We start from the raw sequence: 16,241 nt of genomic DNA on the forward strand, positions 1-16,241 counted from the left end.
CTGACTGAGCCACCCAGGCACCCCAATTTTTAATCCTTTATCAATACATGAGTATCTTTTTCTGGAAAATGTGACTTTTAAATTTCTGATCTTACAGTTATATTTTATGTTTTTTTTTAAAGAAATATATTAAAAACTTTTGGTTTTGCTTCTAGAAAAACTGATTGCTTATCAACGAGAGTTTCTTGCCTTGAAAGAACGTCTTCGAATAGCTGAACATAGAATCTCGCAGCGCTCTTCTGAATTAAATGCCATTGTACAGCAGTTCAAGCGTGTAGGAGCAGAAACAAATGGAAGTAAGGATTCATTAAATAAATTTTCAGGTACAAATGATACTTTAGTTTTATTTCACATAACCCTTTGAAAATAGAATTTTCATAATTTATTTGGAAGTTGTGTAAAATAGCTTTTCAGCCAACATTTATTAACTGTTTTCAGAGAGAAACATCACACAAAACTTCCCTATAATGGTAAATGATAAAAAAAATTTTATTAATTGCTAAATGTGGTTGTAAGAGAGTAATGTTGATTTAGATTTCAGTTGTACGAATTTCCCTAATAGCAAAAAAAAACAGATCTTTTAAAAAACGTATTCCAAATGAGATTAAAATTTAATTTTGCATTTTTACATGTTTTATGTTGTGACCTGTGTGGACCGTAGATAGACTCTGGATAACCTTTGAGCCATTTGAGGCAATTCGTATTCTTATCTGTGACTTATAAGAAAAAAATATGGCTTTATTATAGTGGGTACTTTTGGAGGGTGTCTGATCTATTCCCTCTCTAAGAACTTCTGGTTAGAGTAAGATGAATGCCAATGATCCTTTCTCCGTTTCTGTGCTTTTCTTAGTCTGATGATTAAATTGACATATGTATGTAATCAGTTGCCTCGAAATTTATGTCATCTTTCAAGATTAGAACACTTTTTCAATTATCATCTTTTCCCATCTTTTATCATTCATTCCTCTTGTCTTTAGATTGATCAAGCAGGCCACTGCCTGACCTGATTTTTAAATTTTCATGCTCTATGCTTCCTCTCCTGTTATGGCACAGAAACATTTAAAATTATGGAATGGTAGAGAGAATAAAATATAAACTAGCTATAAGTCTGCTGCTAAGTGATTTCTGTTAACATTTTTTGTTTCCTTCTAGTCTTTTTTCCATGTATGTTTTTTCTTTGGAATTGGGATTGTATATCAGAACCTCAGTTTTACTTTTGAAATAGGCTATTAACATTTTACTGTGTCAATGGATGTTTTTCAGAAACACCATTTTCAATGGACATATGTCTGTTAATCATATACGATAATGTATTAAATATTTTTCTACTATTAGGCAAATAGGATTTTTCCGTGTGGTTTTTTGTCTCTCTAACTTGTAACTCTGTGATGAACATCTTTGTGTATAAATTGGTCACATTTCTGGCAGCCCTTAAGTTATTTTATTACATTATAACTTCCTTAAAAGCAAGGATCACCTTTTTTAAAAAAAAACAACAACAACAAGGATCTATGTTTTGATGATTCTTGATTTCTAAACACATGACACAGTGGCTGGGATAAAATAGATAATCACTAAGTATTTATTGAGTGCATAAAAGTGAAATTCCTAGGAGGGAAATTATTAATAAGACAAATGTTTTAGGGTTTTCAGTGCTCTTCTGAGTAGCTGAAACATAGGTCACATTATCACAATATTTAATATTATTATTTAATCTTATGCTAAGTTAATAGGTTGAAATTTCTGTATTGTAATTCATAATCGTTTCTTTACTTATGAGATTAAACATTAATTTCATTAAACATTAATATAAGTCCTGTGCTTTTCTTTTGTGAATTTTGGGTTCTTGTTATATTTTTAATGGAATTTTCATATAGTTTTGCACAGAAATCTTCTGTGAGACTTTAAGTCCTTACTGTTAACCTTCTGTATTTAAAAGGTCAAATTATATTATAGTTGGAACTTTGGAAACAGTATTGTCTACCAGATTGAGTTTTTATTTCATATTATATTAAAGGATTCATTAACTCCTCCAAGAAAAACTATTTGAAAGTTAGGGTCTGTACTGGACATTCTCAAATTGTACTGTTTAAATTATTATACTTGAATTTTTTCGGGGCCGGGAGCAACTTCCATGTGAAAATTCAGTAAAATAGAATAGCATAGGAAAGTGAAAGTTATTGGTGGTAAATGTCCCTATTACATTTTCATAATTGGGTAGCTTGTTTAGAATGTGTTCTGCAGGGCCTGTGTTCTGAACTGTCATAACAACAAATGATGAAAGCATCCACCTTCTCACGGTTCTTTGGCTTCATTCAGTGCTACCAACATCACGACTGTGAGACTCTGGTTGCAGAAATGTCTTTTTCACTTTAAATGGAGATCTTATTCACCAAAGTATGAAGTCAGGAAAGAAAATTCTTGAGTTCTAGTTCTCATAAATTTTAGCTGCTGTATTTGTAAAATCAGCAACTTCTGTAAGGAAGGTGATCCTGTACATTAATTATGCTTTTTTGTTTTAGATAATACCCTAAAGCTATTAAAGGAGTTAACAAGCAAAAAATCTCTTCAAGTGCCAAGTATTTATTATCATTTGCCTCATTTATTGCAAAACGAAAGAAGCCTTCAGCCTGCTCTCCAAATTGGTAATGGAAGAACGGGAGGTATGTTTGTTTTGTTTCTTACTGTGGTTGTGCTGCTGGCCTTAATTGGATCTTGGAGTACAACATTGACCATTAAAACCTGGCAGGTCAAAGAAGAAAAATTCCTTCTCTCTACATAGTAGTAACTTAGGACTCATTTACATTGAAAGGAGTTGGGTATTTTTCTCCATAGATCAGAGTATAGAATCGAAAAGGGTCATGAGAAATCTGCCCCATCTCCAGGCAGAAAAATGTTTAAACCTTTTTACTTGTTCTGTTTTCAGAATTTAAGACGTAGAGAGATGACTTTTTTTCTTGTGTCTTCTTTCAACATTAATAGCTCTCTGTCTTGTCAAGAGAGGTTTTCTTATGTTTGCCCCTGCTTTTTTCTCAGACAGCTGAAAGGCATATAATCACTTTTGTTTAACCTTTCATGAAATAATAGAAATACTTTGGTTTGTTTTTTTTCTAATACAGTGAAAAGATAGTTCATTGCATATTTTTTTCCTCTTGTTAGAACTGCTGAAGCTTGAATTTTCCTTGTGGGCCCTATTTACTGTTCTTTCATGATTTTTATTCCTCTACTTTGACTTTGTTAATCTTTTGGAGATTTTAAAATGTAGAGAGCAGAATATCATTTTGTTCCCCTAGTAACTCTTTAACAAATGACAAAACCATCACTTTAAACAGATACTGAAATTCATCTTTGTGATAATGTTTTTAAGAAGCTGATTTAATCTGCTTTTGATTCAGTAGGATTAAGTATTTTACCTTTTGTCTCCTATTATTTGATCTATTAGCATAAGCTTTTATATTTGTCTTTTTTTAGTTCTGCCATCTTTCTACTTTATGAATCATTTAAAATTGCACACTGTCTTCCTAAGGAAGTGATAATTCTTAAAATATCATATTTGGAATAACTCATTTTTCCAGTTTCCTTATTAATTCAATAAATATTTATCCAGGAGGTGCTGGATGTACAAAAGACTAACAAGAACTGTTGTGTACTTAAAAAAAAAAAAAGTTGTGTACTCTGTTATTTTTTCTAGATTGATCATTAATTATTTCCAAAGTTGATATTATATCTCTCCCTTTAATAATCACTATTTGGATCAGATGTCTCAGTCATTTAGTACATTTATTGGTTTAAACGATGTCTCACTAATAAGAATATCAAATGAAAAGAGAAGTATTTTTATTTTTATTTTTTTAATAAATTTATTTTTTATTGGTGTTCAATTTACCAACATACAGAATAACACCCAGTGCTCATCCCATCAAGTGCCCCCCTCAGTGCCCATCACCCATTCACCCCCACCCCCCGCCCTCCTCCCCTTCCACCACCCCTAGTTCGTTTCCCAAAGTTAGGAGTCTTTATGTTCTGTCTCCCTTTCTGATATTTCCCACACATTTCACTCTGAAGGGTTTTGATCAGAAATGGATGCTGTATTATGTCAAATGCTATCTCTGCATCTAATGAGAGGATCATATGGTTCTTGGTTTTTCTCTTCCTGATATGATGAATCACATTGATTGTTTTACGAGTGTTGAACCAGCCTTGTGTCCCGGGGATAAATCCTACTTGGTCATGGTGAATAATTTTCTTAATGTACTGTTGGATCCTATTGGCTAGTATCTTGTTGAGAATTTTTGCATCCATGTTCATCAGGGATATTGGTCTGTAATTCTCCTTTTTGGTGGGGTCTTTGTCTGGTTTTGGAATTAAGGTGATGCTGGCCTCATAGAATGAATTTGGAAGTACTCCATCTCTTTCTGTCTTTCCAAACAGCTTTAGGAGAATAGGTATGGTTTCTTCTTTAAATGTTTGATAGAATTCCCCTGGGAAGCCATCTGGCCCTGGACTTTTGTGTCTTGGGAGGTTTTTGATGACTGCTTCAATTTCCTCCCTGGTTATAGGCCTGTTCAGGTTTTCTATTTCTTCCTGTTCCAGTTTTGGCTTTCCAGGAATGCGTCCATTTCTTCTAGATTGCCTAATTTATTGGCGTATAGCTGTTCATAATATGTTTTTTAAATCGTTTGTATTTCCTTGGTGTTGGTAGTGATCTCTCCTTTCTCATTCATGATTTTATTAATTTGAGTCTTTTCTTTCTTCTTTTTAATAAGGCTGGCTAATGGTTTATCTGTCTTATTAATTCTTTCAAAGAACCAACTCCTGGTTCTGTTGATCTGTTCCACAGTTCTTCTGGTCTCGATTTCGTTGAGTTCTGCTCAAATCTTTATTAACTCTCTTCTTCTGCTGGGTTGTAGGATCTATTTGCTGTTTTTTCTCTAGCTCCTTTATGTGTAAGGTTAGCTTTTGTATTTGAGTTCTTTCCAGTTTTTGAATGGATGCTTGTATTGCGATGTATTTCCCCCTTAGGACTGCTTTTGCTGCATCCCAAAGATTTTGAATGGTTGTATCTTCATTCCCATTAGTTTCCATGAATCTTTTTAATTCTTCCTTAATTTCCTGGTTGACCCTTTCATCTTTTAGCAGGATGGTCCTTAACCTCCACGTGTTTGAGGTCCTTCGAAACTTCTTGTTGTGATTTAGTTCTAATTTTAAGGCATTATGGTCTGAGAATATGCAGGGGATGATCCCAATCTTTTGGTATCGGTTCAGACCCAATTTGTGACCCAATATGTGGTCTATTCTGGAGAAAGTTCCATGTGCGCTTGAGAAGAATGTGTATTCAGTTGAGTTTGGATGTAAAGTTCTGTAGATATCTGTGAAATCCATCTGGTCCAGTGTATCATTTAGCTCTCATTTCTTTGGAGATGTTGTGCTTAGAAGACCTATCGAGTATAGAAAGAGCTAGATTGAAGTCACCAAGTATAAGTGTATTATTATCTAAGTATTTCTTCACTTTGGTTATTAATTGATTTATATATTTGGCAGCTCCCACATTCGAGGCATATATATTGAGGATTAAGTCTTCTTGTTGGATAGTTCCTTTAAGTATGATATAGTGTCTCCCTCTTCATCTCTCACTACAGTCTTCGGGGTAATTTTAGTTTATCTGATATAAGGATGGCTACCCCTGCTTTCTTTTGAGGACCATTTGAATGGTAAATGGTTCTCCAACCTTTTATTTTCAGGCTGTAGGTGTCCTTCTGTGTAAAATGAGTCTCTTGTAGACAGCAAATAGATGGGTCCTGCTTTTTTATCCAGTCTGAAACCCTGCGCCTTTTGATGGGTCATTAAGGCCGTTCACATTCAGAGTTACTATTGAAAGGTATGAGTTTAGTGTCATCATGATATCTATTCAGTCCTTGTTTTTGTGGATTTTTCCACTGAACTTCTTCTTAAAGGGGAATTTTAAGAGTCCCCCTTAAAATTTCTTGCAGAGCTGGTTTGGAGGTCACATATTCTTTCAGTTCCTGCCTGTCTTGGAAGCTCTTTATCTCTCCTTCCATTTTGAATGAGAGCCTTGCTGGATAAAGTATTCTTGGTTGCATGTTCTTCTCATTTAGGACCCTGAATATATCCTGCCAGCCCTTTCTGGCCTGCCAGGTCTCTGTGGAGAGGTCTGCTGTTACCCTAATACTCTTCCCCATAAAAGTCAGGGCTTTCTTGTCTCTTGCTGCTTTAAGGATCTTCTCTTTATCTTTGGAATTTGCAAGCTTAACTATTAAATGTCGAGGTGTTGAATGGTTTTTATTGATTTTAGGGGGGGGAATCTCTCTATTTCCTGGATCTGAATGCCTGTTTCCCTTCCCATATTAGGAAAGTTTTCAGCTAGGATTTGTTCAAATACATATTCTGGCCCTCTGTCCCTTTCAGCGCCCTCGGGAACACCAATTAAACGTAGGTTTTTCTTCCTCAGGCTGTCGTTTATTTCCCTTAATCTATCCTCATGGTCTTTTAATTGTTTGTCTCTTTTTTCCTCAGTTTCCCTCTTTGCCATCAACTTGTCTTCTATGCCACTCACCCGTTCTTCCACCTTGTTAACCCTTGTCGTTAGGACTTCTAGTTTGGATTGCATCTCATTCAATTGATTTTTAATTTCTGCCTGATTGGATCTAAATTCTGCAGTCATGAAGTCTCTCGAGTCCTTTATGCTTTTTTCTAGAGCCACCAGTAGCTGTATAATAGTGCTTCTGAATTGGCTTTCTGACATTGAATTGTAATCCAGATTTTGTAACTCTGTGGGAGAGAGGACTGTTTCTGATTCTTTCTTTTGAGGTGAGGTTTTCCTTCTAGTCATTTTGCTCAGTGCAGAGTGGCCAAAAACAAGTATTTGGAAAAGGAGAAAAAGAGAGGAGAGAAAGAAGGAAAGAAAAGAGAAAAAGAAAAAAGAAAAAAGGAAGAAAAAAAGAAAAAAAGAAAAAGAAAAAAAAGAAAGAAAAAAAGGGGTGGGGGAAGCAAACAAATCAAAAAGCAAAAAAAGAAAAAAAAAAAAAACACGGGGGAGCATCTTCTGATTCTGTATACTTTAAGCCCCTTGACTTCCTCTGGAACTTGTCCGTCTAGCTGGTCTTCTGGGGGAGGGGCCTGTTGTGCTGATTTTCAGGTGTTAGCACTTGGGGGAGCTGCTCTGCCCCCCGCCTGGTGCAGGGCTCAGTGGGGGTTGTTTACCCCGTGAGGCCCCAGGAGGAACAGCAACAGGGGCAGTGGCCAGCTCTGGAGCCCTGGATTCAGCCCCGGCAGTAACTCTGGAGCTCTCCGTCTGCAGGGCCTGGAGGCTCCGGGGCGGGGCCGCTGATCTGCTCAGCTCGGGGCAGGAGCGTCCTTGCTGCCCTGGGCCCTCCCGGCCTCTGCCTGTCCCGGGGGAGGCTGGATCCTGGGCTGTGTCCCGGGGCCCTGTGCTCCGGGGCCTGCGCTGTTGGATTCACGCTCCCGGTGGTGCAGCCCCCTCCGCGGAGCCGCCGCCCGAGCCCCTCCGAGCTGCTCCGGTCCGGCCCTGCGCGCTGCAGCCCTTAGGGAGCTCGGCGCACTCTCCTGGGGCGCAGGTGTCTGTTAGTGTCCCAGGGAGCCTGAGAGCACCCACGGCCTCCTGGGTCTTGATCCAACTCCCTGCGGGTGCCTTTCCATCGGGAAGGTTGGTGCAGCTCCTGCTTCTCCGGTACTGGGCTCTCCTGTCCTGGGGACACTTGCCCCGGCCTCAGCCCGGCTCCTCGCGGGGCCCCTCCCCCTCGGAGGCCTTTTGTGTCTTTATCCCCGCCCCCCCCGTCTTCCTACCTGATAGAAGCGCGAACTCTTCTCACTGTAGCCTTCCAGCTGTTCTCTCTTTAAATCTCAGGCTGAATTCGTAGATTTTCAGGATGATTTTAAGGTTATCTCGGTAATTTGGTGGGGACAGGTGACTTGGGGACCCTACTCTTCTGCCATCTTGCCCCTCCTCCTCCGAGAAGTATTTTTAAAGTCATTTACAACTTGAGAACCTCTAATGGGTTCTCCCATAGTAGCTCATTGTTATTTTGTGAATGTGACATTCTCTCTTATCCTTTTGAAGTACTTACTCCATCCCATTTGTTTATGACTTTATCATAAATATAATGAAATTTTGGTCAACCATCTTTCTACTAGTTAACATTGTTATTAAGTTAGCACTATTTTTGAGGGGTAGAAAATGCAACAGCTTGGAAAAAACCCTCAGGTGTTTACATTAAAATCTTCCTTCCTAAATCGTCAAGCAATGGTTTTTAACATTTTTAGAGTTAGAACCCTTTGCTATCCTAGGAAAACGATAAACCTTCTACTTAGAAAAATGCACATAGAAAAAGTAATTCTAGAAATAGAAATTACATAGAAAAAGTATAGAATTTCTGGGATTTTTTGGAACTCTAAAACCTTTTCAGGGACTTTATATTAACTACTTTTTTTTTTTTTTTTCAGATTTTACTTATGTATTTGACAGAGCACAAGTAGGGAGGGCAGAAGGAGGCACTGACTCCCCACTGAACATGGAGCTGGTGCAGGGCTTGATTGATCCCAAGACACTGGGATCATGACCTGAGCCTAAGGGAATGCTTAACCAGCTGAGCACCCAGGCGCCCCTTCTGTTTTTTTAGGTCAAAGAAAAACTGTTTTTTGCTAAAATTTCTGTGCTTCAGTGGTCAGGCTGGTTAAATAGAGAACAGCACTCAGATCCACTAAGTCTTACTAAGACTAAAGAGGGAGAATGTGTTCTAGACAGCTATTGATTATCTAAAGAGGGGTTTGAATTCCTTTGTGAAGAACAAAGAACTGCCAGCCCACCCTACACACACCACATCTAGTTCCTTCCATGAAATCTGCAGGCTGCAATAAATAGATACAGCAACTACAGATAGGTAAAAGGGCATATTGTACAACTAGGGGTACAAAATATTTGAGGAAACCCACATTGTGAATGACTTAATACTCAAGGAAATTGAATTTGTAGGGCAAGCAGAATATCATTTAGAAATTACACATAATATATTTTAAAGGGATGGTAGGCCAATTCATAGAGGATTGACTGGAAATCTCTGTGTTCTAATTTCATTGATTGTATTTAAAATTACCATATAGATGGACTGATAAACAGAGTAGACACAGCTGAAGATCAGATTAGCAATCTGAACAATTGAGCTGTGTAGTTCTAGAATCCTTCATAAAGGGCACAAAGAATTGGGGTAGGCAAAAGTTCTAATACCCATCTAATAGAACTTTCAGAAGGAAAGAACAAAGGGAGTAAAGAGAGGAAATAAGCAAATATATAATAGAGAAAAATTTCTTTGAGTTGAAGAAACTCAGCTCTTTAGACTCAGGGCCCATTTAGTGCTGAGCGGAATGGGTGAAGAAAGGTCCTCCACAGGTTACCTACCAAAATGGCATTACTGATTGGTAGAGGACAGCAGGTGGTTCTTTGTGCTGAAGTAAAATGAATGAATGAGTCCATCCATCCACTCACCCACATCTGCTGTGTGCCAGGTACTTTGGTACACAAAATTAGATGTTCTTCCTAGTGTTGTGGAGCTTTAGTCTGGTAAAGGAGAATGCAGGGGTCAAATGATCAATTATGTAAGTAATTGTACAGTTACAGCCTTAATTGGTGATACAAAGGATGCCTTGAAGAATGTATAAAAGAGGCATTTGCTTCAATTAAGGCTTTTAGGGAAGTCTTAAAAATTCATTTGACCTGAGATCTGTGAACTATGTAGCTCACTGGTAAAAGTGGGTGTATTAGTTGCTTCACTGTGCTGTAAAAATTACCACAAACCCAGTGACCTAAAATGGCCTAAGTTTATTATCTTCTAGTTTTGGTAGCCAGTAGTCCTAAAATCAATGTATTGACTAGGGTGTGTTCCTTATGAAGCTTTAGGGGATAGTCTACTTCTTTCCTTTTCCATCTTCTAGAGATTGGCTACATTCATTAGGGCCCCTTCCTTCATCTGCACATCTCTCTGTGACACATCTCCTCCTCTCACAGACTATCCTACCTTCCTCTCATAAGGACCCTTGTGAGTTCATTAGGTTAACCTGGGTAGTCCAGGATGACCTTCCAATCTCAAGATCTTTAATCATATCCATAAAATCCCTTTTGCCATGTTAGGTAATGTATTCACAAATTCCAGGAGTTAGGACATGGACATGGTAGGGATATTATTACGGTTACCACATGGGAGAAAAAAGTATTCCAGAAAATGAGAAGAGCATCACAAAAACCCTGTGATGGGAGCATGGAATATTCTAGAAAATGAAAGAAGTTCACCGTAGATGAAGTGTGGAGTGAAGGGAAGCATGGAATAAGATGAGACGAGAGATGTACTGGAGCCAGACAATGCAGGAACTTGCAGACCATTTATTGGATTTGGGCTTTTTTTTTTTTTTTTCCAAAGATTTTATTTCTTCATGAGAGAGAGAGAGAAAGAGAGAGGCAGAGACACAGGCAGAGGGAGAAGCAGGCTCCATGCAGGGAGCCCGATATGGGACTCGATCCCAGGACTCCAGGATCATGCCCTGGGCTGAAGGCGGTGCTAAACCGCTGAGCCACCCAGGCTGCCCCAGGATTTGGGCTTTTATCCTAAGAGCAGAAAGAAGCCACTGAAGAGTTTTAAGCAGGACTTACTTAGGATGATTTTATAAGATATAAATTTTACAAAGACTGCAACTGCTGCAATGGGAAGAATGATTGAGTTTATGGACAGCAGAGTAGATTTGAAAGGCCCCAGTAAAAGACTATTGTAGTGATCCCCTTGAGAAAGGACAGTTATGGACTAGATAATAGTGATAATAGTAGAGATGCAAAGAAGAGGACGGGTGGAGGAGTTGTTTGGGATGTATGGGGACATACATATTTGGGAGGAGCTAGTGATCAACTGTTTTTGCGGACTGAAGTAGAGGATGTAGTCAAGGATTAAGTTTTAGGTTTCTGGATCATGTAACTGGGTGGATGGCAGGTGCTCTTCACCGAGATAGGGAACAGCAGTAAATATTTTGCATCATTGGTTTGCAAGAAGATCATAACTTAAATCTGGATATGTTAAGTGAAGAAGTGATTGTGAGTTCTAGAGAAGGATAGTTGGATATTTAGGTCGGGGATTCAGAGATCAGAGTTAGATATAATTTTATGGCTCATTATTTGCGAATAACTGATTGAAAATACGGGGATGGATAGGGCCTAAGACTGAGCCTTGATGGTTTTCTACAGTTAATTTTCAGGAAAGAGAAAGATAAAGCCAAAGAAGATGGAGAAGGTACAGCTGAAGGTAGACTAGTGATTGAAGATGGAAAATGCCAAAATAAGATTGTTTCTAAATTTTCTTAATTTTAAAGGAACCACTAGAATTTAAAAACTTTCCAAGAAAGTTGAAGAAAACCAAGATAACAACAGTTGATAGCTCTATTTTATCTTATAGACTGTATTTTAGATTGTTCAGTACATAATAGATATATTACAGATGCTACACAGTTACTACTTGAATAGGAAATACTGGACAATTAATAAAAGTAATTAGTCCAACCTTTTGGCAAGGTCCACCTTGCTCCTTCCTTAAAGTATGACATAGTTATGTTGTTTACGTTGCTGTTACATTTATTCTGAATTCTACCTCCTTAGAATAAATAGATTTTATAGATTATAAGCCACAGAAGTACATTGTGGGCCAGAAGAATGAGTGGACCAGGAAGGGCCATCTTACCTTGGTTCCAGAAGGCAGGGAAAACTGTCTTTTTCTGTGGTAATTTTGTGAATTACCACAAGCCTGGACACTCTTAAGTCTGTAGGTTTAGCTGAAATTAGTATTTACACTTCTAATGCTCTTGGAGACCTTGAGTGCCTTGGTTTAAACTAAAGAATTTAAATTCCAGATCTCTTAACAGTATATTTGGGGAAAAAATGGCTGCTTCTCTATACATGCCATCTAAAGTTAAAACAATAAACAACTCAAGACTATGGTAGGGAATAGAGTTCGCATTTTTATACTATTTTTGTTTGCATACTCTGGGTCAGCATGTAGTTTGCTTTTTCCATAAACAAAGATTAAACTCCATATAAGCTAGGATTGCATTGGAAAGCTCACATCACAGTTGTTATATTTCTAGTCTATATTCTAAACACTTAACATAATTTTAATTTAAATTCTTAGGTAAAGTTGACCCTAGAACCACATGAAGTTAGAGGCCCTGACCCTCTATACCCCACACAGTCAAAAATCCATGTGTAACTTTGACTCCCCCAAAACTTAACTATTATTGGCCAGTGTTGACCATTAGTTGTTATTGGTAACATAAACTGTTGCTTAACACATATTTTGCATGTTACATGTATTATATACTGTATTCTTACCGTAAAGTAAGCTAGAGAAAAAAACATTATTAAAATCATAAGGAGTTGCGCCTGGCTGGCTCAGTCAGTAGAGCATGCTACTCTTGATCTTGGGGTTATGATTTCAAGCCCCACATTGAACATAGAGCCTATTAAAAAAAATCATAGGGAAGAGAAAATAGATTTATAGTACTGTACTGTATTGAGAAAAGTCCATGTATAAGTGCACTTGCACAGTTCAAACCCATGTTGTTCAAGGGTCAACTATATATGGTACTCTGCTTCTAGGGTACCTCATGAGGCATTTTGGAGTAACATGATCATAACAGAAATCTTGATTTGGAGCCCTTTCCTCCTCAGGTGTGTTGTTCTCACCTGCTTAATCAAGTCACCTTTCCTTCTTTCTCTTCCATGCTTTCCCTAGGGTTAAGCCCCATTGATGGTCTCCAAGACATATCTCAAATCCATCCACTTGTCCCCATTTCCAGCACCCTAATTCATACCACCTAACTTCTGACTGATCCCCCCAAAATGCTTTTACTCTGAACACTTTTGTATCTTTTGCCACAAAATTTGGTAATCTTTCAAAATTAAAAATTGGATAATGTCTGTCCCCTGATAACTTTTCAATGACCTTCTCTTGCACTCAGTTAAAAACAAATTTAAGGTTAATTTTGATCTGACCCCTAACTAATCCTGTGAATCTAGGCTTATTCTGCTTTAGATACATTCTGTTCTATTTCTTAACTATGTTAAGATCATTATTTCTTTGGGGCCTTGCTGTTTCCTCTCCTGGAATGTTCTTCCTCTGCTCTTTGTTACCATTAGTTATCAGTTAAGGTGATGGAGGACTTCCAGGACATTACTATCTATAGAGGTACCTGTCAATTCCCCTATTCCCCACCCATTATTTTTTTTAAAGATATTATTTATTAACGAGAGATACAGAGAGGCAGAGAGAGAGAGAAGCAGGTTCCGTTCAGGGAGCCCGACGTGGGGACTCCAGGATCATGCCCTGGGCCGAAGGCAGGCGCCAAAGCATTGAGCCACCCAGGCATTCCCCCACCCATTATTTTTGATATTGCCACATTTTAATTTGTATAGAACGTATCACCCACTAAGATTGTATTGTTTATCTTTTCCCCTCTTCTAGAAAATAAATTCCATGAGGGCAGAGAGCTTATCTATGTTGTTCACTATTATCCCTATCACCTAGAATAATATCTTGCATTTGATAAGTGTTCAGTAAATATGTTTGAAACAAATTTGGGAAATCTCTTTTTTTAAATAGTTCTGTTTAATTAATTTTAAAGTTGAAGTATATAATTAACATACAGTGTGTGCTGGTTTCAGATGTACAACATGATTCAAAAATTCTGTACATTACTCAGTGCTTACAATAAGTATACTCTTAATCCCTGTATCTATTTACCCATCCCCCTCCCCTACCTCCCATCTGGCAGCCATCAGCTTAGTTGTTATGTTTAAGAGTCCCATTTCTCTTGTGTCTTTTTTTTTTTTTGTCATTTGTTTTTTAAGTTCCACATATGAGTGAAATCATAGTATTTGTCTTTCTCTGTCTTATTTTACTTACCATTATATTCTCTGTGTACATCTATGTTGTTACAAATGGCAAGATCTCATTCTTTTTTATGGCTAATATTCCATTGTATGTATATACCACATCTTCTTGATCCATTCATTTATGAATGGAAACTTAGGTTGCTTCCATATCTTGGATGTTGAAAAATTGCTGCAGTAAACATAGGGGTGCATGTATCTTTTTGCATTAGTGTTTTCCTTTTCTTTGAGTAATACCCAGGGGTAGAATTACTAGATCATATGGTAGTTCTATTTTTACCTTTCTGGGGAAATTCCATACTGCTTTCCATAGTGACTGCACCAGCTTGCATTTCCATAAACAGTACATGAAGGTTCCTTTCTCTTTACATCCTTATTAACGTTATTTTTTGTCTTTTTGATTTTAGCCATTCTGATAAGCATGAGGTCATACCTCATTGTGGTTTTGATATGCATTCCCCTGATGATGAGTGATGTTGCACATCTTTTCACACCTAGTGGGCTTCTATATTCCTTCTCTCAAAAAAATATCTGCTCAGGTCCTCTGTCCATATTTAATTAGATTACTTGCTTTTTTGGTATTGAATTGTAGAAGTTATTTATATATTTTGGATATGAACCACTTATTGGATATATCACTTGCAAAAATATCTTCTCTCATTCACTTGGTTATCTTTTTATTTTCTTGATTATTTCCTTTGCTGTGCAAAAGCTTTTTATTTTTGGTATAGTCCCAATAGTTTATTTTTGCTTTTGTTTCTCTTGCCTGAAGAGACAGACCCAAAAAATGTTGCTAAGGCTTGGACATTGGTCCAGGAGATTACTGCCTATCTTTTCCTTTAAGAGTTTTATGGTTCCAGGTATTGCATTTAGATCTTTAATCCACTTAGGGTTTATTTTTGTGTATGGTGTAAGAAAGTGATCCAGTTTCATTCTTTTGCATTTAGCTATCCATTTTTCCCAACACCATTTATTGAAGAGACTCTCTTTTTTCCCATTGTATAGTCTTACCACTTTTGTTATAGATTAATTGACCATATAGGCATAGGTTTGTTTCTGGGTTCTCTATTCTGTTCCATTGATCTATGTGTATTTTTTTGTGCCAGTACCATACTGTTTTGATTAGTATAGCTTTGTGTAGTGTATCTTGAAGTCTGGGATTGTGTTACCTTTATCTTCACTCTTGCTCAAGATTGTATTTGGGGTCTTTTGTGGTTCCATACAAATTTTAGAATTCTTTGTCTTAGTTCTGTGAAAAATGCTTTTGTTTTTTGATACAAATTGCATTGAATCTTTAGATTGCTATGGGTAGTAAAGACATTTTAACAATATGGATTCTTCTGAGCCATGAGCATGAAATATTTTTCCATTTGTGTCATCTTTAGTTTCTTTCATCAGTACTTTTTGGTTTTTGGAATATGGGTCTTTCACCTCCTTGGTGAAATTTATTCCTGGTATTTTATTCTTTTTGGTGCAATTGTAAATGGGATTTAAAAAATTTTCTCTTTATACTATATCATTATTAGTGTATAGAAATGCAGCTGATTTCTGTATATTTTGTATCCTGAGACTTTACCAAATCCACTTATCAGTTCTAGTAGTTTTTTGTTGGACTTTGTGATTTTCTATATAGAGTGTTATGTCATCTGCAAATAGTGCAAGTTTTACTTTTTCCTTACCTTTTATATCTTATTCTTGTCTGATTGCTGTGGCTAGGACTTTGATTCCTGAGTTGAATAATGGTAGTAAGAGTGGATATATTTGGCTTGTTCCTGATCTCAGAGGAATAGCTCTCAGTTTTTCACCATGGACTGTGATGCTAGCTGTGGATTTTTCATATATGATCTTTACTATGTTGTGGTATGTTCCCTCTAAACCCACTTTTTTGAAAGTTTTTATCATGACAGATACTGGATTTTGTCAAATGCTTTTTCTGCATTTATTGAGATGATCATATGGTTTTTGTCTTTTCTCTTGTTGTTGTAATGTATCATGTTGATTTGTTTGTGAATATTGAGCCACCAGAAATCCCACTTGATAGTGGTGAATGATTTTTATTGTATTGTTGGTTCAGTTTGCTAATATTTTGTTGAGGATTTTTGCATCCATGTTTATGAAAGATACTGGCCTGTAGTTTTCTTTTTTTGTAGTGCCTCTCTCTGGTTTTGGTATCAGGGTAATGCTGGACTTAGAGAATGAATTTGGAAGCTTTCCATCCTTTTCTGTTTTTGGTGGGATTTTTTTGGAAATAATTTGAGAAGAATAGGTATTAACTCTTCTTTAA

At 37.2% G+C, this 16,241-nt stretch overlaps 1 protein-coding gene across 8 annotated transcripts in view; it reads left to right on the top strand.

The window, feature by feature from the left end:
- The window catches only part of MGAT4A (alpha-1,3-mannosyl-glycoprotein 4-beta-N-acetylglucosaminyltransferase A), a 155,353-nt gene that overhangs the window by 76,719 nt on the left and 62,393 nt on the right, over positions 1 to 16,241 (top strand). For 5 of the 8 annotated variants that reach the window (XM_072768062.1, XM_072768063.1, XM_072768061.1 and 2 more), the window contains exons 3-4: positions 156 to 323; positions 2,523 to 2,663. In XM_072768062.1, coding sequence (XP_072624163.1) covers positions 156 to 323; positions 2,523 to 2,663 — 309 coding nt within the window. Of the gene's footprint in view, positions 1 to 155; positions 324 to 2,522; positions 2,664 to 7,342; positions 9,541 to 16,241 lie in introns of those variants that run through there. The other 3 variants (XM_072768066.1, XM_072768065.1, XM_072768067.1) reach the window with 2 other exon arrangements.

Source organism: Canis lupus, chromosome 11 (assembly GCF_048164855.1).
Source record: "Canis lupus baileyi chromosome 11, mCanLup2.hap1, whole genome shotgun sequence".
Lineage (NCBI taxonomy): Eukaryota > Metazoa > Chordata > Mammalia > Carnivora > Canidae > Canis > Canis lupus.